The sequence below is a fragment of the Euleptes europaea genome, chromosome 2 (genome assembly GCF_029931775.1).
Source record: "Euleptes europaea isolate rEulEur1 chromosome 2, rEulEur1.hap1, whole genome shotgun sequence".
Taxonomy (NCBI): Eukaryota; Metazoa; Chordata; class Lepidosauria; order Squamata; family Sphaerodactylidae; genus Euleptes; species Euleptes europaea.
In genome coordinates, this window is record NC_079313.1 from 25591867 (window position 1) to 25617916 (window position 26050).

At 44.3% G+C, this 26050-nt stretch overlaps 1 protein-coding gene across 1 annotated transcript; it reads right to left on the reverse strand.

The window, feature by feature from the left end:
- Positions 1-228: 228 nt before the first annotated feature.
- Positions 229-25689, reverse strand: DARS2 (aspartyl-tRNA synthetase 2, mitochondrial). The gene is made up of 17 exons (XM_056845687.1): positions 25560-25689; positions 23582-23681; positions 21163-21229; positions 20377-20478; positions 18313-18408; positions 17914-18037; positions 17780-17826; positions 16338-16444; positions 15620-15689; positions 12669-12848; positions 11101-11208; positions 8653-8715; positions 6269-6421; positions 4904-5122; positions 3426-3536; positions 2670-2745; positions 229-416 (listed from the first exon to the last, which is right to left on the reverse strand). The coding sequence occupies exons 1-17, from the start codon at positions 25687-25689 to the stop codon at positions 229-231; spliced, it is 1941 nt and encodes a 646-aa protein (XP_056701665.1).
- Positions 25690-26050: the final 361 nt, after the last annotated feature.

Below are 26050 nucleotides of genomic sequence, written 5' to 3' on the forward strand. Positions count from 1 at the left end.
CATTGTTTCTCGAACCAACTGCAGTCCTCACTTGTTTGAGATCCATCCAGAATTTTATTGCACTGCAAAGAGTTCCTTCTTCCCTTAGAATATAAGCTTGAAAACACACTGTGCCGTGAAAATCCTCAGAGATTCATCCATCTTTTCACCAGTTTTAGACCCAGCAAACTGCATACAGGTCAGGCCAGCTGAAACCAGGAACAAAGTCTAGGTCGAGTGACCACAGAATCAGTTGGCACTGGCCTTGGCTTGTGCTGAAGGCCATGCAACTTGGATGTGATATGGTTCAAGCTCTTCCGGGGCAACGTAATCTGGAGCACTGCTCATCAGGTCTCTTCCCCTGAAGGATTTGGGAAACGCGATGACGTCTCGAATGCTGGGAGCCCCAACGATGAGGGAGATAAGCCTGTCAAGTCCTAGAAAAAGACATGAAAGTATTACATTTTAGCTCCTGAAAACAGTTTAAAGGGGTGTCAAACGTGAAGGCCAGATGCAGCCCCTTGAGAGCTCTTATCCAGCCCGTGAGCAGCCCCCTGCCGTCAATTATCAAAGACTTAAAGAAAATACTGTCAAGAGTGTTTTAAGCATGTTTGTGTTTTAAGTAAAAAATAAAAGTAATATAATGGCTTTGTCTGTGTCTTCTATAAAGTTTGTATTTCCGGTACCTGGCATTAAATTTTATGGTACGCATGGCCCGGCCTGACCAAGTGACATGTCATATCCGGCCCCTGTAACAACTGAGTTCCACACCCCTGGTCTAAAGTTTGCAGGGAGATAGTATGGATGTTTCCAGGTAACCAAAAAAGTTTGCCTTGTACAAAATTATTGTGTAAATAAATTATGATTTGGCCTGAATGTGGCTGAAGCAGGTAGCACTGAGTTGCATTGTGTGTGTGTGTGTGAGTGCTTCAAGAGACCTATTTAGCAGTGATCTCTGCTCCTAGCTCCCAAGAGCTGGAACTATCAGATATTCAAACCATGTTTGAGGAGCCCCGTGGCGCAGAGTGGTAAAGCTGCAGTACTGCAGTCGAAGCTCTGCTCATGACCTGAGTTCGATCCCAGCGGAAGTTGGTTTCAGGTAGCCGGCTCAAGGTTGACTCAGCCTTCCATCCTTCCGAGGTCGGTAAAATGAGTACCCAGCCCGCTGGGAGTAAAGGGAAGATGACTGGGGAAGGCACTGGCAAACCACCCCGCAAAACAAAGTCTGCCTAGAAAACGTCAGGATGTGACGTCGCCCCATGGGTCAGGAATGACCCGGTGCTTGCACAGGGGACCTTTACCTTTTACAAACCATGTTCCCAACCAGCTTTGCTTAATTAGTGATCCAGTCTAATTTGTTTTAATTTGCTTTTCTGCAACATGTGCTCTGGAACAGTTTGCTGTTTCCCTTCTGTATGCTTTCCAATTGTGGGTTGACTGGCTGGTGGGGGGAGAGGGGGAATGACGCCCTGGGAAGTTCATCTAAGCAAACCTCCTTTGTTCCATTTCAACCATGAGCCAGCGTGGTGTAGTGGTTTAACAGCGGTGGACTCTAATCTGGAGAACAGGGTTGGTTTCTCCACTCCTGCACAAGAAGCCAGCTGGGTGACCTTGGGCTAGTCACAGTTCTCTTAGAGCTCTCCCAGCCCCACCTACCCCCAAGGCGCCTGTGGTACGGAGAGGAAGGGAAGGAGATTGTAAGCTGGTTTGATCCTTCTTAAAAGGTAGAGAAAATTGGCATATAAAAACCAACTCTTCTTTGCAGGTACCAGGTTTTGCTGGAGCACCAGATGATGATGATGAGCTGAAGTCCCATACCCTCACCCCTAAAACAACCTGCTGGCAGATCAGATTTGTGTAGACTATACTCATCCACACTCTTTTTGCAAAATGGGAAGGAAAAGACTGGATTTGGCTTCCAGTTTCTAATCCCTATTTTTGTGACTTGATTTTTCTGTTATTTGGAGAACTTATAAGCAGCCTCTCCAGAGACCTGCTTGAGGCAGCTCACAAGTAAAAATAATACTATAAAATACTAATTACCTTATGGACTATTCAGATAGTTCTTTTTTTCTTCCTTTTTATTTTGATCTCTGTGTGACTTTGTTCAGGGCCGAATTGGCCATGTGAACAATATCATTAAAGTACAAGAAGCAAACCATAAAGTAGTAAAAATACAAACAAATCCTTAGTTAAAAGCCTGAGTAAATATGAATGTTTTGGCTTGTGTGTCTAAAAGACAGTCAGGTCGGTGTCAGGCACGCGAAAGATGGTTTTGCCATCTATCATTGGCCAAGAAGAAAGGAGAGGTATTGATATTTTAAAGAAATAAAAGTTAAAGCTGAAGTACTGCAGTCAAAAATTCAGCTCACGACCTGAATTCGATCCCAACGGAAGTTGGTTTCAGGTAGCTGGCTCAAGGTTCACTCAGCCTTCCATCCTTCCGAGGTCGGTAAAGTGAGGACCCAGCTTGCTGGGGGTAAAGGGAAGATGACTGGGGAAGGCACCGACAAACCACCCCGTAAACAAAGTCTGCCTAGAAAACGTCGGGATGTGACGTCACCCCATGGGTCAGGAATGACCCGGTGCTTGCACAGGGGACCTTTACCTTTACCTTTTTATGGGTCGAAACACAGGGGAAGAGTTCATCAGCAGTATTTTGTGTTTCAGGTAGAATAGCAGAGACTGACCTAGTGCAATTCCTCCATGAGGGGGCGCTCCAGAATCCAGAGCTTCAAGCAGGTGAGAAAGCAGCTCACAGTCCTCCTAGAAAGAGGGCTTATATTAATGACCGCCATAGCCTTAAAGGATAAAAAGCTGGACTTAGACAACCTGTGTTCAAATTCCAGCCGAGTGCTTCGAAGAATAATCCTCCTTTTTGACATGGGCCATAGGCAAGGCTCTTAGCCACGTACACCTTGGTCATATTTAAAGGCACTTAAAATATGTGCATGGGTGTGGCTTGGATCCTGCCTACAATTTCCACTGATGGAAGGATTTGCATATGCGGAAGCATAACTGTCCACCTCCCACTGCAGCCAGAAATGTTCCACCCATGATGGTCCTGGCAGATAGGAGACACCCCCACAAAAAAAATAAAACAGTGAAATCAGCAAGTCACCCCCACCTCCCATGCCTGAGTAGAAATTTTAGGCTGGATCTAAGCCCATGTTTGCTCTCCAGCATTTGATGGCCTAGGCAGGTGTACCACAGGTGTGCTGAAGATACACAGAAAGGGGCCGGTGCACATGGCAGTTGTGTTTAAATGTGACCAGATTTTTGTAGAACACACAGGGTTATAGGCTTAACCCAAGCCCTATGTACCTTAAGGATACTGCCAACTTGGTCAGCTGAAAATGTAAGTTGTAAACTACAACATGTTCTGCCATAACTAAGAAACGTGGACTTCCAGAAAGAGGGCAGCATGCAGAACTTCTGTTACTTACCTTCAGCACTGACTCAAGAATGAAACGTTGTTGCTTTGCGTTGTGGATTCGAATTGAGCCACCACCAATCTCACTACCGTTCAGCACTAGGTCATAGTGCTGACCTCGAACCTGGGTAGGGGGGGAGGAGGAAATAGAATGGTTGCATTTCACACAGATTACAAAGAGTACATAAACTCTCTTAGGAGAGTACCACTATAAGGCTGCACATCTACAAATATAGAACTGGCAGAGGAATTAAAGTCTGGAGAGTTTTCCAAGTGGTGTGACTGACACAATTTTCCAAAGTTCCCTGCTTCTGCAATTACTTTTCTAGTGTATTGCATCTCCCAACTCAAGGCTGGTGAAAACACATATACGTAATGGATGTATTAAAATCAAATTGAAATAGTTGTAGTCCAATTATTTATAGCAGGAGAGATCAGAGTAAATTCTGCTGAAATCACTGATCCTGCAGAGGTTGAGAGAGCTGATGGCACCCCCAGTTTCTTGGGCAGATTCCAAAAGGTGATGCTGTTTAACTCTTTTTTTTTGGGGGGGGGGTCCTATCTAGCTTCGATTCTATTCATCATCTACCAGAAACTGCTGGAAGAGGTTGTCTTGAGATTTCAGCTGATGCCACCAACACACAACTCTATTTGTCCTTCGTGTGAGACTAAAGGGTAGTGGGACATCTTGATTCTCCAATAGGCTGTATCAACTGAAACTCTATTAGGGCAAGGTACAATTGTTTATGAGTGAGAAGTCAAGGGATCCAGGATACTGTAGATCAGCCTACTGTAGATAGGGTTCCTCCCACTTTGGAAGAATAACATTTGCAGATTAGGGTACTCCTGGATTCTTAGGTGGTGGCAGTAGCCAGGAGCATTTGGTCAACTGCTTTTTTTGCATAAAAAATTTCTATTGTATAGCATGCCCTTGTAAATGCTACCACATTATCTCCTCAGGGAAACCCGCCAGTTGCATATCTGTGGCCCTTTAAGAACAGCAATTAAAATTTATTTTGCTAGGCCTTCCAAGTGTTGACCCTGGTTTTACATTGTCTTCTGCTGGTATTTATTTAAAAGATTTATATCCACTCTTCCCATAAAGGGCTCAAGCCACCTTACAATATTGAAGTATTGTACTCCCTCACAAGTCCAGCTCGACTGAAGGCAAGTTTGTTTGCAAGATGAATAAAACAAGTTAAACCACAAAATTTTTGAGGTATTAATAAAAAACAAAATCCATAACATTACTCAATGGTACAGTGTGCATGTGTGTGTGTGCACCGTCAAGTCACAGCTGACTTATAGTGACCTCGTAGGGTTTTCAAGGCAAGAGATGTTCAGAGGTGGATTGCCGTTGCCTGCCTCCGTGTGGGCTGAGAGAGTTCTGAGAGAACTGACTGGCCCAAGGGCACCCAGCAGGCTGAAGTGAGGAATCGCCCTTGGCTTTCTCCAAACCCTGCTAGAAATTAAAGTCGTCCCCCCAATTACCTTTGCAGGCTCAGTATAGAGGAGGTGTTCATCAGAAGGGAATGGGGCAGTGAAGGGGTGGTGAGCAGATTCCAATTCATTGGGGTTTTCTTCTTTCAAGAGGAACAGTGGGAAATCCACCACCCACAAGAAGTGAAATGCAGAAGGGTCGCGGAGTGGCACACCTCTTTCTTCCAAAAGATTGGCGCTTGCCAGGCGCACTTTTCCCAACGCAGAACACTGAAATAAATACTCCAATGTGTTAAAATCCAGGGATATTACTCTTATCTGGACAATTACATATGGAAGACTAAGACTGGAGATTGTAGAGAGATGTGGAAGATTAGTGCTGATAACATTAATGGCTGTTTGGTTTAACAATCAATCTATTAACCATCAGCTAACTCCCAAGAATGAACATGGATAGACAGGCCCCTTATTTCAGTATCTTCAAGTTAGAAACTGGTTTGAATCCCTCAGTCATGTGAATGAAAGGCTTTCACAGTAGCTAATCTTTCCTGCCTTTCCCTTCCTGCAGCAGTCCTCTGCATTCCCTCTCTACAGCATTGCTGGGGGTCATGGGATTCCTGTGGCCAAAAATCCATTGGACAAAGAGTGCTACTATGAGGTAGAAGAAATCTCTGAAATCGCACCCACCTCACTCTTGTAAGAACAGAAAGCTTGCTCTGCAAAAAATAACTTTAGCTGCAAAAAGAAAAGCAGCAAAGCTTCCCCTGCAAGGAACTGATAATTGTCTATTGAGTCAGGAATGCTGTGGCCATGACAGAACAGTAAGTAGCAATTTAAGATAGAAGGAGGGAGCCCTGAGAAACCTCAGCTGCACTTTTGACTGAATATTGGGTTTTAAATTTTTTTTTTAAATGGCAACAAATCTGTTCTGAAAAAAGGCAAAACAGCAGGAAAAACAATGAAGTGCAACAAATCGTTGATAACAGTCTGGGGTATCCACCATAACTATTAATAAACAAAGTCTGGGGTCTTCACCATAACCATGGATAAAATGTTGCTAAGACTGAACGGCTATTATAGATGCAATCTTTACTGCATTATTTATGGAGATTAAAAAAAAAAACGTGAACAACGCATTTTCAAAAATTAAATGAAAATGGAAGCATTGTTACGGGCCTGATAGGCAATAAATATGACCTTGGCAAGTTTTGTTCAGATTGGAAGGTGACGAGTTTGTGCTGATCTAATACATTCACCTGGTAGAGCTACAGAACTCTATAAATAGCTTGATGGCAAAACAGTTACAGCAGAACCCTGAGCAGACTTACACTCTTGTAAACCCACTGAAGTTACTGGGCTTAGATGAGTATAACTCTGCCTAGGATGGCACTGTCAGATATCCACAGGCCTCCTTACCACTTTCTTATGACCTCCAGCTGCCAACAACACCACATCATCTGTGTTGGCCTGAACTGTTCTGATGAGTTCCAACTTCTGCTCTTCGTTTAGGTATCTACAGAGTTGAGACTTCACGCTACCATCGGATCTCAAAATGAAGTGCATTATTTCCTGTTTAGGGGAGAAGGACAGATGGGTAATCCAGCTACTTCCTGAAAAGTATGCAGAAATGGGCAAGTCAAAACCAACATTCAGTGCGGCCTGGCTCTCTTAAAAGTACAGCCGGCAGTTGTGCAGAAAACTATTACTATTAAACAGAAACTCCACCAGTGGGCCCAACTGATTGGGGTTTCTAAAAACTGACTCGTTAGCAGCTCATGAAAGGATTTCTTCACAAATACTGGCTTGGATCCAACAGATCATGTCCACTGGTGTAGAGACCTAGCGTGGTGTAGTGGTTAGGAGTGGTGGAATCTAATCTGGAGAACTAGGTTTGACTTCCCACTCCTCCACATGAAGCCAGCTGGGTGACCTTGGGCTAGTCACAGTTCTCTTCGAGCTCTCTCAGCCTCACCTACACAAGGTGTCTGTTGTGGGGAGAGGAAAGGAAGGAGATTGTAAGCCGGTTTGATTCTTAAAAGGTAGAGAAAAACCGGCATAGAAAAACAAACTCTTCTTCTGGATGAAAGATATCTATCTACTACACACAACCTTCCAGTCTTCCCTTCCCCACTGCAGCTGAAATGCTGTTCCGGGGGAGACAAGGGACCCCCTGGAACATCACTTGAAATAACAATGGGAGAAATCATTAAGGTGGATACCTGAAAGGGGAGAAACCAATAGCACAAGTGTAGGTTTGGAGCACAACAGTATTGCCACCAAGCAGCAGCATAAACACTGCAGAAGATGAAAATGCAACTGGTAATTTAGGAAAGGGCCTAATCCAGACCCCAACACAGCCTCAATACCTCGTCGGCGCACACCATTGCTATTTTATCCCACAAGGGAAATGTCTCAAACCATCAACAAATCCCAGTCCTCTACAAAGCATGGACATAAACAGTTTTTGGGACAGGATTTTCCCTTGTATACCCCTCAGTCTCTCACACTTGTAATAGCTCACATGCCAAGGAAAAAGCAGCTGACATGGATGATTTCGCAAAAGCTGAAAAACTTAATTTTCACGGCATTATAGAATGGGAAAGGCCAACCTTGCTGGATCTGACTAAGGTCCATCTACTCCAGCATCATGTTTCCAGGAGCAGCCAGCCAGATGCCCTTGGGAACCTACCAGCCAGCTCTTTTCATGGCTAGTAGTCACTGACAAGCCTAAATCAACCTCTCTTTTGATCTGTCCCCCACCAGTCTTATATGTTCCTACAGCAGGCAGACTATGATTTCTTCTCTTCCATTTGGCTTTCCTTCTCAAATTTAACCTTTCATGCCCTTCTACCTTCTTCTCTCCTATTCCATCATGGACTGGCTTGTCTTACTATAGTCGGCCCTTCCCTGCTGCATCTTCATTAGGGACTTCTTTCCCCTAGTCCTAAACTGTATTCTGGTTTTCCCCACCTCATCTTCTAGTCTCAATCTGGGCAGCCCATCCGCTATCTGGGTTGGTTTGCTCTGGACTAGCTAAGTGGGAAGAACTTAATTTGGATTAAAAGTAACACAACTACACATTAGGACTGGGTAAATGGATTGTTTTTATTTGGTTTCTGTGATACAACTACCTATAATCTCAGTTTTCCTTGATGTTCCTCTATTTCTAATCAGTATTTCTTTAGGGAGAGCAAGCATGGTATAGTGGTTAAAGTGTTGGACTAGGATCTAGGAAACCCAGGTTCGAATCCCCACTCTGCCATGGAAACTTGCTGGGTGACCTTGGGCCAGTCACATACTTTCAGCTTTGACCCTGGCTAGTATTTGGATGGGAGACCTCCAAAGAATACCAGGGTCGTGACGTGGAGGCAGGCAGGCAAACCACCTCTAAATCTCTTGCCTTGAAAACCTACCAGGGGTCACCATAAGTCAGCTGTGATTTGACAGCAAAAAAAAATGTATGTATTTGTTAGGACAATCAAGTTATGTGCTCGTTAAGTGCTTTGTCTCCCTTCTATCTTTTCTTTGCTCAAGATTTACTGTGCCAAAACGAGAGCTGTGTATACAAGAGATGGAACCATTCCTGAGTCTTGTGTCTTGGCTGTACAAGTGTAGAGGATGCTTTGACACGACATGCATTGCGCAGGGACTGATCTGGGTAACAGTTTATGGTGACGCCTGCAGTACAATCTAGTGGACATTCCTGCTGCCCAGACGTGCTCAAATGAATGGGGCTTCCACATCATCACATTTCACACAGCACAGGAGCCATTCCCAACAGACTGCTTGCTATGCCTTACCTGGTCATACTGGGATTTAGCCAATTCATTTAATGACTCCAGGTCTTTATTCTGAAGGTGTTTCTAGAGAAAATATAACAGAGAAAAATGTCACTAGATCAAATCAGGGGCTACGAGTGAGATCCAAAGTACCGCAAAAGGAGCCCCCTCCTCCTACCTGTAGCAGCCCATCATGCCTCCCAAAATAGTCTCCCCAGGGTTCAGGAGACCCACAGGGACAGCACTAAGCATGATGCTTGGTATACAGTGGGAGGAGTGGACGGGCAAAAATGACACCACCTTCCACAAGCGGGAATGCTCTTCTGCTGGTGGAAAACAGGATTTGGATCCAACCCTGTAACTTTCAGGTAGGCTTGAATTTTAATATTTCCCGGTTTAGTATTCCCTGTTATGAAAATATGGTAAGAAAGCTGGGGAGAGGCCAGCGAGAAAAAAGGATCCCTGTGCTCACTTGTGCACTTAAATTACTCATGACAAACTGCAATCCATATATTTCCTTTCTGGATTGCTGTTTGTTTTTGGATTTTGGACCAGTACAGATGTAAACATCTCCTTTTATTACTCCATTGATTTCACACTTTCCCTGTATGTTCTCATGACCACCACTTAATCTATTTGCTGTCTGGAAAAGATAAGGCTGTTACTCTATCCGTAGTTTATTATTTAACGGCCGCTTTGAAGATACCCCGAAAGTTATAATCAAATTACACCTAACTGCTCAATTGCCTACAGGTGCTCTTTTTGCACTGAACTGTAACAGATGTAAACAACATTTCTCTTAAATTTCTCAGACTCTCCACCTCTTAGGTATCTCCAAGAGATTTTGCAACAACTGATATAATTTTCATCTGTAACACACACCAACATTGTAAATGAGGAAAACCGTTCTCAGTCATTAGCAGATAGTAAATATTTTATTCTTGCAAAGTAAAGCATCAGCCTGTATTACCAATCCAGGCAAACTTTCTATTTTGGGGGGCACAGCCCCTAACATACATAACCAACACACAAACGAATGTGTTGAAATTTTGTGCAAGCTTTGATATTTTATTGTATCTTCATTAAAGCCCCACAATAAATTATTGTCAAAAAAATAACACCCTTCCCTAAAAAAAGTTCAAAAGTAGATGCATTCCAATATCATGACACAGCTTTGCTAGTGATGGGAGATGAACACAGCTTGTTGCTGCGCTCACTCGCCCCTCCCCCACTCTAGACCCCAGTTTGGGCAAAGTAAAGAAGCTCTCACGTGAAGCTGCCTTATACTGAATTTTTAAATTCATTTATTAGACTTATAACCCACCCTCCCCGGCAAGCTGGCTCAGGGCGGGTAACATCATTTTAAAAATGCTACAATATAAATATACAGTAAAATCCATAATAAAACCATCAATAAAATTCTAAAAACCTAACATGACGGAGCACAAGTCTAAAAGCTGTAGGGACCATACAGGTGGCAACCCTTTGCTTTTTGTTGTTCCCACTAAGGGGGAAAGGGAGGGCTGCAAATGGTATAGATAATATGAGCAAATATAGGCAGCTGTCCTCAATTGTAGGCCTGGTGGAGGAGCTCTGTCTTGCAGGCCCTGAGGAAAACTTTCAGATCCCACAGGGCCCTGATGTTACCAGGCAGAGCATTCCACCAGGCCGGAGCCAGGGCCGAAAAAGCCCTGGCTCTTGTCGAGGACAGCCACATGCTCTTAGGGCCAAGCACCACCAGTAAATTTTTGTCGGACGATCTTAGTGTCCTTCGGGGGGTATACCAGGAGAGGCGGTCCCGAAGATACGAGGGTCCCCGACCGTGTAAGGCTTTAAAGGTCAAAACCAGCACCTTGAACCTGATCCGATACTCCAGTTGGAGCCAGTGCAGATGGTAAAGCACTGGCTTTATATGCTCTCGAGGCATATAATATTGGCATCGTAATTATGCCAATAAAGATTAGTGTGTGCATATAATATATATGTAATATATATAATAAGGAATCAGACCTTTGATCCATCAAAGTCAGTATCGTCTATTTAGATCGGCAGCGGCTCTCCAGGCTCCCAGGTAGAGGTCTTTTGCAACACCTACTTGCCTGGTCCCTTTAACTGGAGATGCCAGGGATTGAACCTGGGACCTTCTGCATGCCAAGCAGATGCTCTACCACTGAGCCATGGCCCCTCCCCTCTTATTCTTCCAGCCATTTGCATTTGGTTGTCACGGCAAATGGGAGCTTCCTCAGCCTGTAGACTGGCAGCAGCTCACCAGGGTCTCAGGTCTTTCAAATCATCTCCTGCCTGGTCCTTTTCACTGAGATGCCAGGGACTGACCCTGGGTTTTTCTACACACAGATAAGGACACTTTCGTAGGGCTGGTTTGTAACTAGCATGATGAATTACCCATCCCCAGTCCCAAATAAAGATTCCCCCCTACCTCCAACTAAAATACAGCCTAGCATTACTTACTGCTCCTTGGGGAATGCAAATGGCTTTAACTGTGCCCTCAGGCTCATTGAAGGATCTCTGTAAAAATCCAGCTTCCACATTCCTGAGCACATGACTGACATCAACAATCTGAGCATTAGAAATAAAGATGGGGATAATCATTATGGTGGGCATATGAAAGATAGCGATACCTACAATGAGATACTGGCATGTACATCTGGAAAAAAAATCAATAAAATGTTAACTGTTCATTAAAAAAACATAAATCAGATAATCTCTCTGAGATGCAAAAGCTGGGTATCCCTAAAATCTCACAAGAAGATCTGGAAATAGTGAATGCACCTATTGGTATGGGGGAAAGTAACGAGAGCCGTTTTAAAAGTTTTTTAGGTACAGAACCAGTACCTGATAGGTTGCTGGCAGAGATCTATGAAATTCCAGGCAAAAATAACATCATCATTATCAACAGACTCTGAGATAAGATATGTTATTCCTGAATAGGCACAAGGATTATGCTTCCCCCCAGTCCCAAGCAGGAAAAGATCCAGTTTCATCTGAGTATTATAGGCCAACTACATTCTTACAGCAAGGTTTGGACTGTAAACCTTGGATCCACTCATACTATAAAGATCCTCTGCTGCGGAACGCATTTCTTCAGTGTCAGGAGCCTCTGCCCAGGCAGGACCAGCAACTTTCAATGAGCTAAAAAGCACCTTGGTTCAGAGGAAAATACTGCCCGGCAGAGGACAGCCTCCGCAACGGGGGAAGAAGGGTGCAACCAGAGGCAAGGGTTTAGGATTGAAGTCCAAGTCCTTAAGGCACATTCTAGTATTTTGTCTAGCAGACTGAACAGGATTATATGTAAGTGTATAGAAGAAAAGACAGGTTTTATACCAGACAGGAAAACGTAATCTAATATTCAGCAGATAACTGATGTCGTGTATGAACACTAAAACAAAAGGGGAGAAAAATACAAGGAATTTTTAATGTGGAAAAAGCATATGACCATGTAGAATGATTATTCTAACGTTGTATTAGAAGCTTTCGGTGTAAGAGGAAATTTTGGACTCGTTCACAAACTGAACGCTTTAGATCCAGTCTAAATTGGCAATTTTCATTGATTCTTCCCTTCCTGCTGCAAGCCTTGCTCATATCATTCCTCAGGGACCCCTATCCTATCCTCCATGAACAGCATTTTGTAGAGATTGGGCTGCAATGGGAAGGAAAGGCAGGACAGTTCTGTTTTGCTGATGGAAAATTTAGCATGGATCTAACCCAGAGTAGAGACAGAATTAGTACGGATACAATCCAAAGTGTAGAATTTGTTGGCTGAGGATTGTGAAATGATGATTCATTGCAGTGTTTATGTTTTTCAGAGAAAAAGTTTCAGAGGCTCTGATCTCATTGCAATAATTTAGGAAAACCTGGACAGTTGCTTCTTTGACTAAGATTGTGATAAAAATTAGACTGGGTGGAGAAGAGAAATAACGCAGTAGCTTTATCTTTCACATGAAAGTTTCCACATAGGTGATAAATACATGGAAGAAAGAGGAGGAAGCTGAATAATCCTGAAGAACGACATGACATACCTTCATTCCAAAGCGAGTGTCTGGCTTATCAGTCCCATAGACAGCCAGGGCCTCACTGTAGCTGATTGAAGGGAAGGGTGTTTCAAGGGACCCCTTTTCCTCAGGCCAGGAATACTGAAGCAAGCCCTCAACCAGCGCCCGAATACCAGCCTGGTCTACAAATGACATCTCAATATCAATCTTCAGGGGGGAAAAGAAAGAGAAGGGAATTTGGATTTGGGAACCTTAAGATTGCCATTGTCTCAATATCTAGGATTCATACATAAGGCTCAATATTGACAAACAAGCCCTGACCTGGATAGCCCAGACATAAGAACATAAGAAAAGCCATGCTGGATCAGACCAAGGCCCCTCAAGTCCAGCAGTCTGTTCACACTGTGACCAGCCAGGTACCTCTATCATATCTCCCCTTAACCGCCTTCTTTCTAAGCTAAACAGCCCTAAGTGTTCTGCTCCTCATAGGGCAGTTGCTCTAGCCCCCTGATCATTTTGGTTGCTCTTTTCTGCACTGACATGATCTTGTCAGATCTCAGAAGCCAAGCAGGGTTGACCCTGGCAAGTATTTGGATGGGAGACCTCCAAGGAATACCAAGGTTGTGACATGGAGGCAGGCATTAGCAAACCACCTCTGAATGTCTCTTGCCTTGAAAACCCCACTGGGGTCGCCATAAGTCATATGTGACTTGATGGCAAAAAATATTAACAAAGAAGAAGAAGAGTTGGTTTTTATATGCCGACTTTCTCTTCCACTTAAGGGAGACTCAAACTGGCTTACAATCACCTTCCCTTCCCCTCCCCACAACAGACACCCTGTGAGGTAGGTAAAGCTGAGAGAGCTCTACAGAGCTGTGACTTGCCCAAGGTCACCCAGCTGGCTTCATGCATAGGAGTAGGGAAACAAATCCAGTTCACCAGATTAGTCTCTGCTGCTCATGTGGAGGAGTGGGGAATCGAACCCGGTTCTCCAGATAGAGTCCACAGCTCCAAACCACTACACCACATTTTAAAAGCAGGGCTGTGACTACTCTACCATTCTACCAAAGAAGCATTTCTTAGGGAATATAGCTTCCCACCTTAAGTTTCAAACTTGAGAATCGGGTTTCCAGTCCTCAGGTTGTGGAGATCTGTATGAAACATAACAACCCCCAGATCTGTTCTGCTAGCAGAGGTCCTTTCCTCTAGCAGAAGGCACTTTCCTATGATATAAGAGCCTCCTCCGCCAGACTCATGATGTAAGAGCCTCTTCTGCCAGGGAAAGGCTCGTTCTGCAGGTAAGAAATGCCTCTGCTAGTGGAGTGGATCCACTCAACATAACCCAATGTCATTTGTCCCTCATGAACTTCAGTTAGATTCCCTATCCGTGTCCTCTGACTTGCACTGAACTATACTGGAAACGCCCTTCTTACCAAACCCCCCCCCATTGGAAACATCTGGTTCAGAACAAAATTATGCAGATAAATTAGCTCTATGCAGCTTCCCCTTCTCCTTGAACAGTATTATTTGGTTGATCTTTTTATTGTAGTTTGTTCTTGGTGCAAGAGTGTTGGACTAGGATCTGGGAGGCCCAAGATCAAATCCACACTGTGCCATGAAGCTTTCTGGGTGACCTTTAGCCAAACTCTCTCTCTCTCTGCTTAACCAACCTTGCAGGGTGGTTGTACAAAACAATACACCGCCCTGTGTTCCTTGGAGAAAAGATGGGCTAAAAATGCACTAAATAATAAATGACACTTTTCAGTCTTGATAATTTAATAAACATAATACATGTCTTACAGATGGCTTGTGTTTAGTCTTGGGGATATGGGTCATTGTTTGCTAATGGCTTACTAGAAAAAGCAAGAATCTAGTCACTCATATTTCCAACAAAAGCCAGTCTGAGAAGTTCACAAGCAGGGCAGAGGCAGATATCCACATACTGCGTTGACAGTGACGCAGTATTTAAAAACATTTACTGGCAGGCAGTAACTCATCTGGTATATTTATCCTTCAGGACAAATATGAAACCTAGCAAAACCCTCTTTCCTACTAAACAGCCAACACTTAATGAACAAGCTGTGAAACAGGGATGTCCTGCCACCCCATCCCCAAAGTTACTGCAACAATGAGTTATTGCAACTTGTAGACATAGAAAAATTGCACGCAAATCAAACGGAGGCTCTGCCGAAATCCCACTACAATCGTTTATGCAGAAGAATGTGTCACCACAGTCAACTCCAGAATGGTTGCAAGGAATTTGGGGGCATTATTTTTGCACCTGCCAAATCTCTTTATCTGCACACTCTCTGGGGCCATGCGTGAAGAAGTTCCCAGGTTCAATCCTCAGCATCTCCAGTTTAAAGGGTCGAGAAGCAGGTGACGTGAGAACCTGGAGAGCCATTGTCAGTCCGAGTAGACAACACTGACCTCAGTAGTCAGATGTTCTGGCTCAGTGTGGCAGTTTCAATAAGGGGCTCAGTGGCAGAGCACCCACTTTGCACGCACAAGTTCCCGTGTTCAATCTCCAGCACCTCTAAAACGATCAAGCAGTTGGTGATGTGAAAGACCTCCACCTGAGACTCTGGACAGCCACAGCCAGTCAACAGATATTACTGACCTTTACAGATCAAGGATCTAAGTCAGTGCAAGGCAGCTTCAAGTATTCATTCATGCAGTGAACAACACACACCAAGTGACACAACCAGCAACTATTCTGCCAAAATAACCTCACCATTGAACTTGGCATGTTTTAAGGTTCTTGGTTTGTCCTATCAGCAAATAAAGGTTCAGAAATGCTAGAAGTTGTTTAGCAAAAGAGCACTTTTTGTGATTGGTTGCTCAAGTTTGTACTAGGCAGAGGGCATGCCTATCACATGCTACTAAAAACACAAATCCAGTATATCATTATTTTTTATATATTATCTCCCAACCATTGAAACACCCACATAACACACACACCAATGAAAACAACTTACCTGAGTGAATTCAGGCTGCCTGTCTGGCTTTGAGCCTTCATCTCGGTAGCAGCGAGCAACCTGAAAGTACCTGGTGTGGGAAATTGAAGGCAATTACAGTTATGTTAATTGGGCTGGATCCAATTAACAGAAGGAATTTATGAAATGGATCACCCCCCCTTCCCCCTGTATTATACACAATACCTCAACTAAGCTTGAGTTCACATGCCTCATAACCATGAAGCCCTGAGTCCGTGGCTTGGTTTAGTAATCAATGCATAATCTGTGGTTGCCACAGACCCCTCCACTGCATGTCTCTGGCAGGGGCCAGAGGAAGCAGTGGAGGTCTCTCATATTACACTAGGCTTGGGAGGTAGTAAAGCAACAGAGATCTCATGGCTGGTCCCACAGGCTCCAAATCTAAGCAGATTGGTGTGACAGATGTCTCAACCATCCCAGGAGGAAGGCTTGATGGCGCCCTTGATATGGGACATGGGATCCACAGGTGGATTTGTGGAAGCTGGCGTTTACTGTTAAGACAGTATCAGCTTTCTTGTGAGACTGGACTACTTACAAGAGAGTCAATCAGTGTAGCAAGCTTCACTTACCAATCCTGGCCTCTGAGTCTGAGGGAAAAGAATGGCTACTGAGAATGCCTACGTTGTCTGTCCTATCAGGAGAGTTACTTCAAGCTCCCTTGAAGACACTCCAGTTGCCAGGAGAGGCCCAGGAAGCTCACCTGTCCAAGCCTCCTATCATCAGTAGCTGCTTAAACTGCTGAGGACTCTGAGGGAGTGAGTAGAATTTTCCAGGTTCCTGCGAGGGCACCAGGAATTCCTTTGCGCCCTACAAGAGGGGTGTAATACAAAAGAGGAAGGCCATCAACTTGAAGTTCTTTGTATAAAACAGAAACATCTGCTCCAGATGAATAACTACTACAGGGATTCCAAGCACTGTCTTTTCACCAAGTTCTTCTCCCCTCCCTTTTCTCCTCTAAGGAAAGGAGAATGTGCTGATAGGGCACTTTCACACATGCTGAATAATGCACTTTCAATCCACTTTGCAACGGGACTTTATGGTGTGAAATCCAAAAATCCACGGCTTCACATGTATACACTGATCCTTCACGTTAATACTATCCCCCAATTTAAAAAAATACGCTGCTGCGGAAGAAAGGCAAGCAGCAAAGGAAGACAAGGCTTTCCCTCATTTCACATTGAAAGCAAGCTTAAAATTTGCACAGAAACAGCTTGGCTTGTTTCGTGCAGAGAGCATTTGGGCTCATGAGATTTCTGCCAACCACAGCTGCCCCTCGCCCCCCGTGCAGTCTAGACTAACCAAGCAATCCTGATAGGGGTGGGCTAGAGCTTCTCAGAAGCTGGCACGACCCCTACACAGGCATAAGTACCACTGGCATGGACACGGGCACAAGGACACTTACACTGGTGTAGGGGCACTGCGCGGCAGCATGAGGCTTGGGCACCGGTGCTGCCTCACCGGCAGTGTTTTTCCAGCATAAATGCTCACGCCTGTGGAGTTACACCTGCAAAACCTCTGGTGAGTTTCAGGGGGCCTGGGGGGGATCGCTTCCCCCCCCTCATCGCTGCAAGCCGCTCAGGAGGCTGTGCAGCTGCTCCATCTCTGGGCGCCTCGTAAGTACCCCTCCCTTCAGGATTGGTCGGCCGTCACCAGGGCTGGACTAAGACATGCCGAGGGCCTAAACTATTCTCTCTCCACCCCACAATGTGTATTTGTAAAATTAAGTATTTTTGTTTTTATTATGAGGGATGTCTTAATCTGAGGCCCCAAACTGCAACTTACTGACCTTGTGCATAAATCTAGATCTGCCCCTCGCCCTGTTCCACCAATCCCAAGAAGCAGAATTTTGCTGAATTTTGCAGTGAAAAGAGAAAGGTGGGAAAGTTCCATTCAAGGGACAAAATCCAATCCCTCATTTTCTGAGCATAGCACAGGGTTGGGGTGAAAGTATCCATGTTTTGAGGGCAGCAGAGATGCTTTCAAGTCTCTCTGCTGGTTGCAAAAGGTTATGTCTGTCTCCAGTCTAGAAGCCTGGGCCTGCAAGTGGAAAGGGCCTGATCTAAAATACTTGCTCAATTAAGCAAGTGGGAATATAAAAACGTTTGCAAAACATACACAGAAAAATCTTCGGAGCGTACCTACCCCAGGGGTCTTCTTGAACAGCGTTGGAGTCTCTACATCCACAAACCCTAAAACAAGATTTTGTAGATTTGAAAGAAGGGGAAACGAAAAGAAACTGACGTGCAAATGATACTAATCAGTGGCACGCATCTCACCATAGCAGTTGCAGAGGTATTCCCGCATTTTCATCACCACCTGGGATCTCAGTCGTAGGTTGTGCTGCAGCTGGATGCTGCGCAAGTCTAAATACCGATACTGCATTCGCAGGGCTTCGTTTTTCTGAGCAGAGAGATAATTTTGTGTAGACCGTGGGCCACAATCAATTAAAACACACCAGTACACAAGCTCTGTATCGCAAATAAAAGCAGCAGCAACACAAAAGAAATACACACACTCTGTCCACAAACACTCTGTCCTCGGAACTGCACATTTTTTAAAATGCCTTCCAAACCTCCTTTTCCATAGAACTGGAAGAGCAAGGCTTCTACTACAATCACCAAACATACACCAATCCCCAACAGCACACTGTGCAAAAATAAAACAGAAACACTCACCTTGATAAAATCTTTCATTTCAAAGGGTAGTTTCTTACAGGAGTTGAGGACTTCTGCCGTTTCTGCCTTCACTTCAATCTCACCAGTAGGCATTCTCTAAGACAGGTACGAAAGAGAGGCTGTTTAAAAGTCACCTTTTGACACACAGCCCTGGCAATCATACAACTGTTGTCCAGGCTGGTGAAATACCAGTGAGCTTCAGCATTCACAAGACAGAGTCTCCTTCTTGTGAAAGGCAGGAACACAGACAGAGACTTCGTGCGGACCATATAAAGCACGGACAGCTTTATTCAGAGGATTACATTCCAGGGAAAGGCAACACACTCTTCCGTGCTTCTGACACCTGTTTATATCCTGGCTGAAAGTACACAGACTGGCTTTCAGATTAAATACAGTATGAAAGTAGCAAAAAACAGACAACAACCACTAGCAAATATTGATGGGTGGGTTCCAAAGCAGTGTTTCAGCAGGTGTACTGGAAACACCCCACAGCCAAAATCCTCTTCCTGGGGCATATGTTCTGCCCCAGGGATTCAGAAGGCAGGACCTTTCAGGCCGTCCCAAGAAGGAAAAGCCGAGAAAGTCACACTCCGTGGGATCTGTGACTCCATTCGCCTGTGGAAACGCTGCACTGAATCCAACCCCTTGGGCCCAAGAAATCTATACATCCCATGGTGGCCACATAATCTGACAACCCATCTTTCTAAAGCTGAGAGAAGGATTTCCTAATAGTCCTGATTCCTCTTAGCAGAAGCACCTTCTGACCTAAACAGATTCCCAGGAAACGTCTCAGTTCCCCCAGCCAGTTTCACCAGCTCCGGCCAGGACCAATGCGTTCTTGCAAGCCACTGTATGGACAATTTGAAGGAACTGCAGCCTGTTTCGAACCACAATCCAAAGATTTCAAGCTACTTAAGTTTTCTTCGGAGGGGTGGAGACTTCCATCAATGTCCTCGACCACCGCAGACTTGGCCACTAGGTCCTCTGACCCCCTGAAACAAAATTTCAGGGAGCTCAGTGGTTCTTCAGCAAGGGAAGGAGATTGTAATAGGTAGAAATTGCCATTACCTTTTAAGAAAGATTAAAAGGACTTAAATTTTCTTAACTGTGTGGGTGGACACTGGCCCCGTGTCTCCCACTAAGGCTGCTTTACAGCAGCCACTGGACCTTCTGTGTTCCATGGATACTTTCCAGCATCCTCTAAACCTCTCAGCAAGCACACTGGAAAGTTCTATGTTTAGGTCAGACTGGGCTGCACAGCACGGGCTAGTAATAGCTGGTATAATATGGATATTTATTTATTAAAACATTTATATCCTGCCTTTACTCGTGGTTCAAGATGGCTTACAATAACAGCTAAAAACGTTTTTTGGTTAAAACCAACAATAATAGCAAGCCCCAAATCTCTTCCCCTTCCCCCCTTAAAGGATGATGATGAAGAAGAAGAGTTGGTTTTTATATGCCGACTTTATCTACCACTTAAGGGAGACTCAAACAGGCTTACAATCACCTTCCCTTCCCCTCCCCACAACAGACACCCTGTGAGTTAGGTGGGGCTGAGAGAGCTCTTAATAGAACTGTAACTTGCCCAAGGTCACCCAGCAGGCTTCATGTGGAGGAGTGGGGAAACAAATCCAGTTCACCAGATTAGCCTCCACCGCTCGTGTGGAGGAGTGAGTGAATCAAACCCGGTTCTCCAGATCAGGCTCCACCGCTCCAAACCACCACTCTTAACCACTGCACCACACTGGCTCTCCATTCAACCCCCCAGCAAACAGGAAGGCCTTGAAGCACTTCCTGAAGACCTCCAAGGAGGAGACCCCCCCTCACCTCTTCAGGGAGCCCATTCCACAGAGCCAAAGCCACGATGGAAAAGGTTCGACCTCTGGTCAATGCCAGACGGGCCATCCTAAGTAGTGGGAGAGCCAATACGGCAGCTCCACAAATGTCAGACCTCCCATACGCAACATAAATTTCATTTTTAGGGAACTATCCCTAGATCCTTGAAATAACCATATTATACTCAGACAAAAACAGTGTGTGTGTGTGTGTCAAAGCACTCACAGGGTTAGTCTGTCCTGGAGGCCGGGAAACAACCATCCCAGTCACTCTCACCACAGATTCAACCGGCGCGTCACATAAGACCTTCTTCAGATGGGAAGCAGCCTGCAGAGAGAGAGAAATAATGAAGTGGTCCGTGGTTTGTGATCTGTGTGTGTGTAAAGTGCCGGCAAGTCGCAGCCAACTTATGGGGGTTTTCATGGCAAGAGACTAACAGAGGTGGTTTGCCAGTGCCTTCCTCTGCACAGCAACCCTCGACTTCCTTGGTGGTCTCCCATCCAAATACTAACCAGGGCTGACCCTGCTTAGCTTCTGAGATCTGACGAGATCAGGCTAGCCTGGGCCATCTACCTTCTGCCATTTCTTTGTCTGCGTTAATCAGCTCTAGAAGTGCTATACATTTTTACTGTTTTTAAAAAATTACATTTTCCTCTTCTTAGTAAAACTCTCGTTTCCTAATTTCAACCCACAGAAGTTGTGCAGAAACGAAATTAAACGATGGTACACTCCATGATCAAAATGAGAAAACCTTCAAAACCTTTTTGCACACCAATCTAGAAAAAGATAATCTACGGGCAATTCTAAAAGTTACTGTACACATTGCTATAACACTCTAGGAGTGCCAACTTAAGCAGAGCTTATGTCCTTCTAAGCCCACCAAAGCTTACAACAAAGCTTAGAAGCTCTGCTAAGAAAGGCAATAAGAGTCCAGACATGGAGCAATACCCATATCTCAAGACAAACATTTCAAGCAATATACCTTCAGACACAATCCTGGATAGTTCTTACCTCATCTTGAGGAATGAGAATTTGGGTGAGTCCCTGGAAGTCTCTCAAAACCACAAACTGCCCCTGCCTAAACCATAAAAGAAATAAACAAACATTTAAAACAGTTCAGGTTAAAACCCTAAATTAGAGCCAGTTTTCACAGGGAGATAAATGATGTGGTAAAGGGTACCAGGGAGGGTACAATCTCAGATTGCAGGAGGGGACATTCTAACTAGGACATACTCCCTGAACACAGAAGATTAGCACAGGCTAGACTAGACCTTTTTTCTTAAAATGCACATTTTCCATGAATATGCAAGCAGATTTTGATGTGGAAAAACAATCAATCCTACAAATTCTAAAATCATAACAGTTCCACCTCAGAGCGGGAATGGCTAATTCCTTGTATCCATTACCCTCAACCCAATATACTAGTTATTTACAAAACAGTTCCTTCTCCCATGTCATTACAAAGTAGGATGATTATTACAGTTAACAGAGCCAACCAAAGGAAAGCAATTTTAAGTCCTACTAATTTAAATCATAGAATCATAGAGTTGGAAGGGACCACCAGGGTCATCTAGTCCAACCCCCTGCACAATGCAGGAAACTCACAACTACCTCCCCCCCACCCCCACACACCCCCAGTGACCCCTACTCCATGCCTAGAAGATGGCCAAGATGCTCTCCCTCTCATGAACTGCCTAAGGTCATAGAATCAGCATTGCTGACAGATGGCCATCTAGCCTCTACTTAAAAACCTCCAGGGAAGGAGCACTTACCACCTCTCGAGGAAGTCTGTTCCACTGAGGAACTGCTCTAACTGTTGGAAACTCTTGTGATTTAATTTCAACCCGTTGGTTCTGATCCGACCTTCTGGGGCAACAGAAAACAACTCGGCACCATCCTCCATATGACAACCCATCTTCACGTACTTGAAGATGGTTTTCATATCCCCTCTCAGTCTTCTCCTCTTCAGGCTAAACATACCAGCTCCTTCAACCTTTCCTCATAGGACTTGGTCTCCAGACCCCTCACCATCTTTGTTGCCCTCCTCTGGACACGTTCCAGCTTGTCTACATCCTTCTTAAATTGTGGTGCCCAAAACTGAATACAATACTCTAGGTGAGGTCAAACCAGAGCAGAGTAAAGCGATACCAGAACTTCGTGTGATCTGGACACTATACTTCTGTTGATATAGCCCAAGACTGCATTTGCCTTTTTAGTTACAGCATCACACTGCTGACTCATGTTCAGTGTTTGGTCTAAGATCCTTTTTGCACACACTACTGCTAAGACAACTCTCCCCCATCCTATAATTATGCATTTGATTTTTCCTACCTAAATGCTGAACTTTACATTGATCTCTGTTGAAGTGCATTTTACTGGTTTTAGCCCAGCCTGTCTAGATCATCCTGTATCCTGGCTCTGTCTTCTACCGTATTTGCTACCCCTCCCCATTTAGTATCATCTGCACATTTAATAAGCATCCCCTCTATTCTTTCATCCAAATCATTTATAAAGATATTGAACACAGGGCCCAGGACAGATCCCTGAGGCACTCCACTAGTCACTCCTCTCCAATTGGAAGAGGAACCAAAAACAAGCACTCTTTGGGTTCCATCTGTCAACCAATTACAGATCCACCTAACAGTAACAGGATCTAAACCACATTTTCCCAATTTGTCAACAAGAATATTATGGGGAACCTTATCAAAAGCCTTACTGAAATATAGATAAACTATGTCTACTGCATTCCCATGATCCAGCAAGGCAGTAACTTTCTCAAAGAAGGAGATAAGATTAGTCTGACATGACTTTTTCTTGAGAAACCCGTGCTGGCTCATAGTAATCAGATCCATCCTTTCTAAATGCTCAAGGATTGACTGTTTGATAATTTGTTCAAAAACTTTTCCCGGTATAGAAGTCAAGCTGATGGGTCCATAGTAACCCAGATCCTCCTTTTTCCCCTTCTTGAAGATTGGGACAACATTTGCCAGCCTCCAGTCTTCTGGCACCTCACCTGTTCTCCAAGAATTCTCAAAAATAATGGACAGAGGCTCAGAAATTACATCTGCAAGTTCTTTGAGTACCCTTGGATGCAATTCATCTGGCCCTGAGGACTTTGTTTCATTTAAAGAAACTAGGTGCTTGTGCACTACCCCAATGCCAATCCTAGGCTGCAACTCCCTTTCCTCATCATGTGTTGTTTATGCCATGTTGAGCACCGCTTCCCTCACAAGAAAAGACTGAGGAAAAGCAGGAATTGAGCAGTTCTGCCCTCTCTTCATCTCCTGTTATAATTTCACTTTCCGGTCCTCGCAGTGGGCTTATCATGTCCTTGTTCTTATTCTTACTCTGAACAAATGGGGGGGGAAGCGACTTGACATAAATCTTGTAATTATTTAACTATACTGAATTCACTTTTTTTTTTACTTACCTCCGATACTGAATCCATCCACACAATGTAACTTCCTGACCTACATCGGCAGAGCACAGTTCCCCACAGGTTTTGGTCCGAGCAACAAACCTATTGAGATCTTGTGTACAAAAAGTAAACAATGTAATGAAAATAATTAAGTTCATGATAAGCTCAACTCAAGTTTATCATCAGCATATGCAAACTTATCGAGATAAATAGAGACATCAGTTATGGACAGAAGTGACAATGTGGAGCATTATCTGTACAGGTTGAATTGTATAAGGGATCCTACTAGCTTCTCTAATGGCAAAAGGTGGAGGACTGGTCCCTTTTGACCAGTAAAAAAGCTATGGCAGGGTTCATTGGAGCTCTATGGACAAAAGTCATGCAGGAGGCTTCAGAGAGGAAAAGAACTGGGTAAGACTGAGCAAAAAAGTTGGTGGGGTCTAACTCAATATCTAGTGTCCCACAATCATCTACTGCTAATATGCACCAATTTCCCTGTTGCTTTTATGCAGCCCAAGTTGGACTACTAATCAGTTTCTATTTCTTAGCTTCTATTCATCAGTGGCTTCTATACATTTCTCCTGAACTATTTTCCTAACTACAGTCAGTCTTCTAGCTCCTATCATTTTGTTGCTACACTGTGGCAAGCCAGAACCATTCCCAGAATCAAAACAGCTACAGGCATTAACGTTGATGGGTTAAGCACTGGGTAAGATGTCCATATTTGAGAGGTTAGATTGTCAGACTGGGATCTGAGAGATGCAAATTCAAATCCCCCCTCTGCCATGGAAGCTTGCTGGGCGAACTTGGGCCAGGCATGCCTTCTCTGCCTGACCACCCTCACAGGGTTGTTGTGAAGATAAACCAAAGGAGAGAATGATATAACTTGCTTCAGGTCCCGGGGGGGGGGGGGTTAGGTAAGGTATAACTGAAGTAAACAAATAATAAATAAGGGATGCTTTGAATTTTAAAAATAGTGTTTTGGATTACACTATTTACAAGAAAAGTGACCCATTTTGCAATGAGCTGTCTTATTTAGATTGGCCTCAATAACAAGTACTAGCAGCATATTTACAGACCACCTTTAACCTAAAAATGTTCCAAGGAAGTTTATAGCATAGGATGGGCTGCAGCTCAGTGGTAGAGCCTCTGCTTGGCATACAGAAGTTCCCAGGTTCAATCCCCGGCATCTCCAGTTAAAGGGACCGGGCAAGCAGGTGATGTGAAAGACCTCTACCTTGAGACCCTGCAGAGCCACTGGCGGTCTGAGTAGACAATGCTGACTTCTGTGGACCAAGGGTTTGATTCAGTATAAGGCAGCTTCATGTGTTCAACAAAAGATCAGTAAAACCCTGCTCAACACCCCCCCCCAATATACATGACTTTTTTATTATTATTATTTTCATTTATAAATATAAGTACAAAAAAAACAGTGGGGAAAGGAAAAATAATATTGCACACATATCTTTTTTGATATTTAACAATCTCTACCCCTCTTTATAGTACTGTCTTCCATATATATATATATATACATATACATATTTTTTCCTAGTAGTTGGATAATTAAATTAGATCTTTTATCTGATATTTTTAATACATTCATAAAAGGATCTCCATCTCTCATAATTCTGTTCTCGCGTAACGTCTTTCATGTATTCTGTTAGCTGTGCCATGGTAATATATTCTAGAGATTTATCTAACCATGCTTGGATTGTTGGGATCTTGTTTGTTTTCCAGAGTGATGCCAGAACTACTCTTGCTGCAGTTGCCAAATATTTTAGTACAACCTGTTGGTCCTCATTCATTGCTTCTGGTGTTTTAGTCAGAAGAAAAAGTAATATACATGACTTTTCGATATTTCTAAGTTACTTTCTATAGAGCCATTTCCAGCCTCTGTTACGACCAAATCCCACAGGGCGAAAATAACCAGTGCAGCTTCAGGCGCTGCGAAACCCCCCGCCCCGACTGCATTTTCACGAGCTCAACACACCTGCAGGGGCCGCGGCTGCATTAAATGCCCACGTGCTAGAAATGCATTTGCACCAGGGCTTGGCCAACCTCCTTGGCATTCTGGGGAAGAACAGCGACAGCGAGCTGTAGAAGAGACGTATCTTATGCATGGTCCTATAGCACAAGAGCTACAAAACAACAACAAAAGATGCACAAACTCCCCTGATCTCAGCTGAAGCGCCGCTGCCGCGCGCGCGTCTCCAAAGGCCCCGGAACTGTCCCTTCGCAGCCACCGTCGGTCGCCATGATTGATTTGGCCGGGAGTGCTTCGCCGTGCCCGAACATCATCGCGATCGAGCCCTAACCAGCGATGGCGGCTAGGACACGCCTCTCTCTCTCCCCCCCAGTACAACCAACCCTCCTTCGCATGCGCAGAACGTCCCCCCTCCGCCGAGGAGGTTGCTGGGAGGCAACTTTTGAAATAAAACCGCCTGTTTCGCTGAGAAGAGATTTTGCCTCAGGATGGAAAAG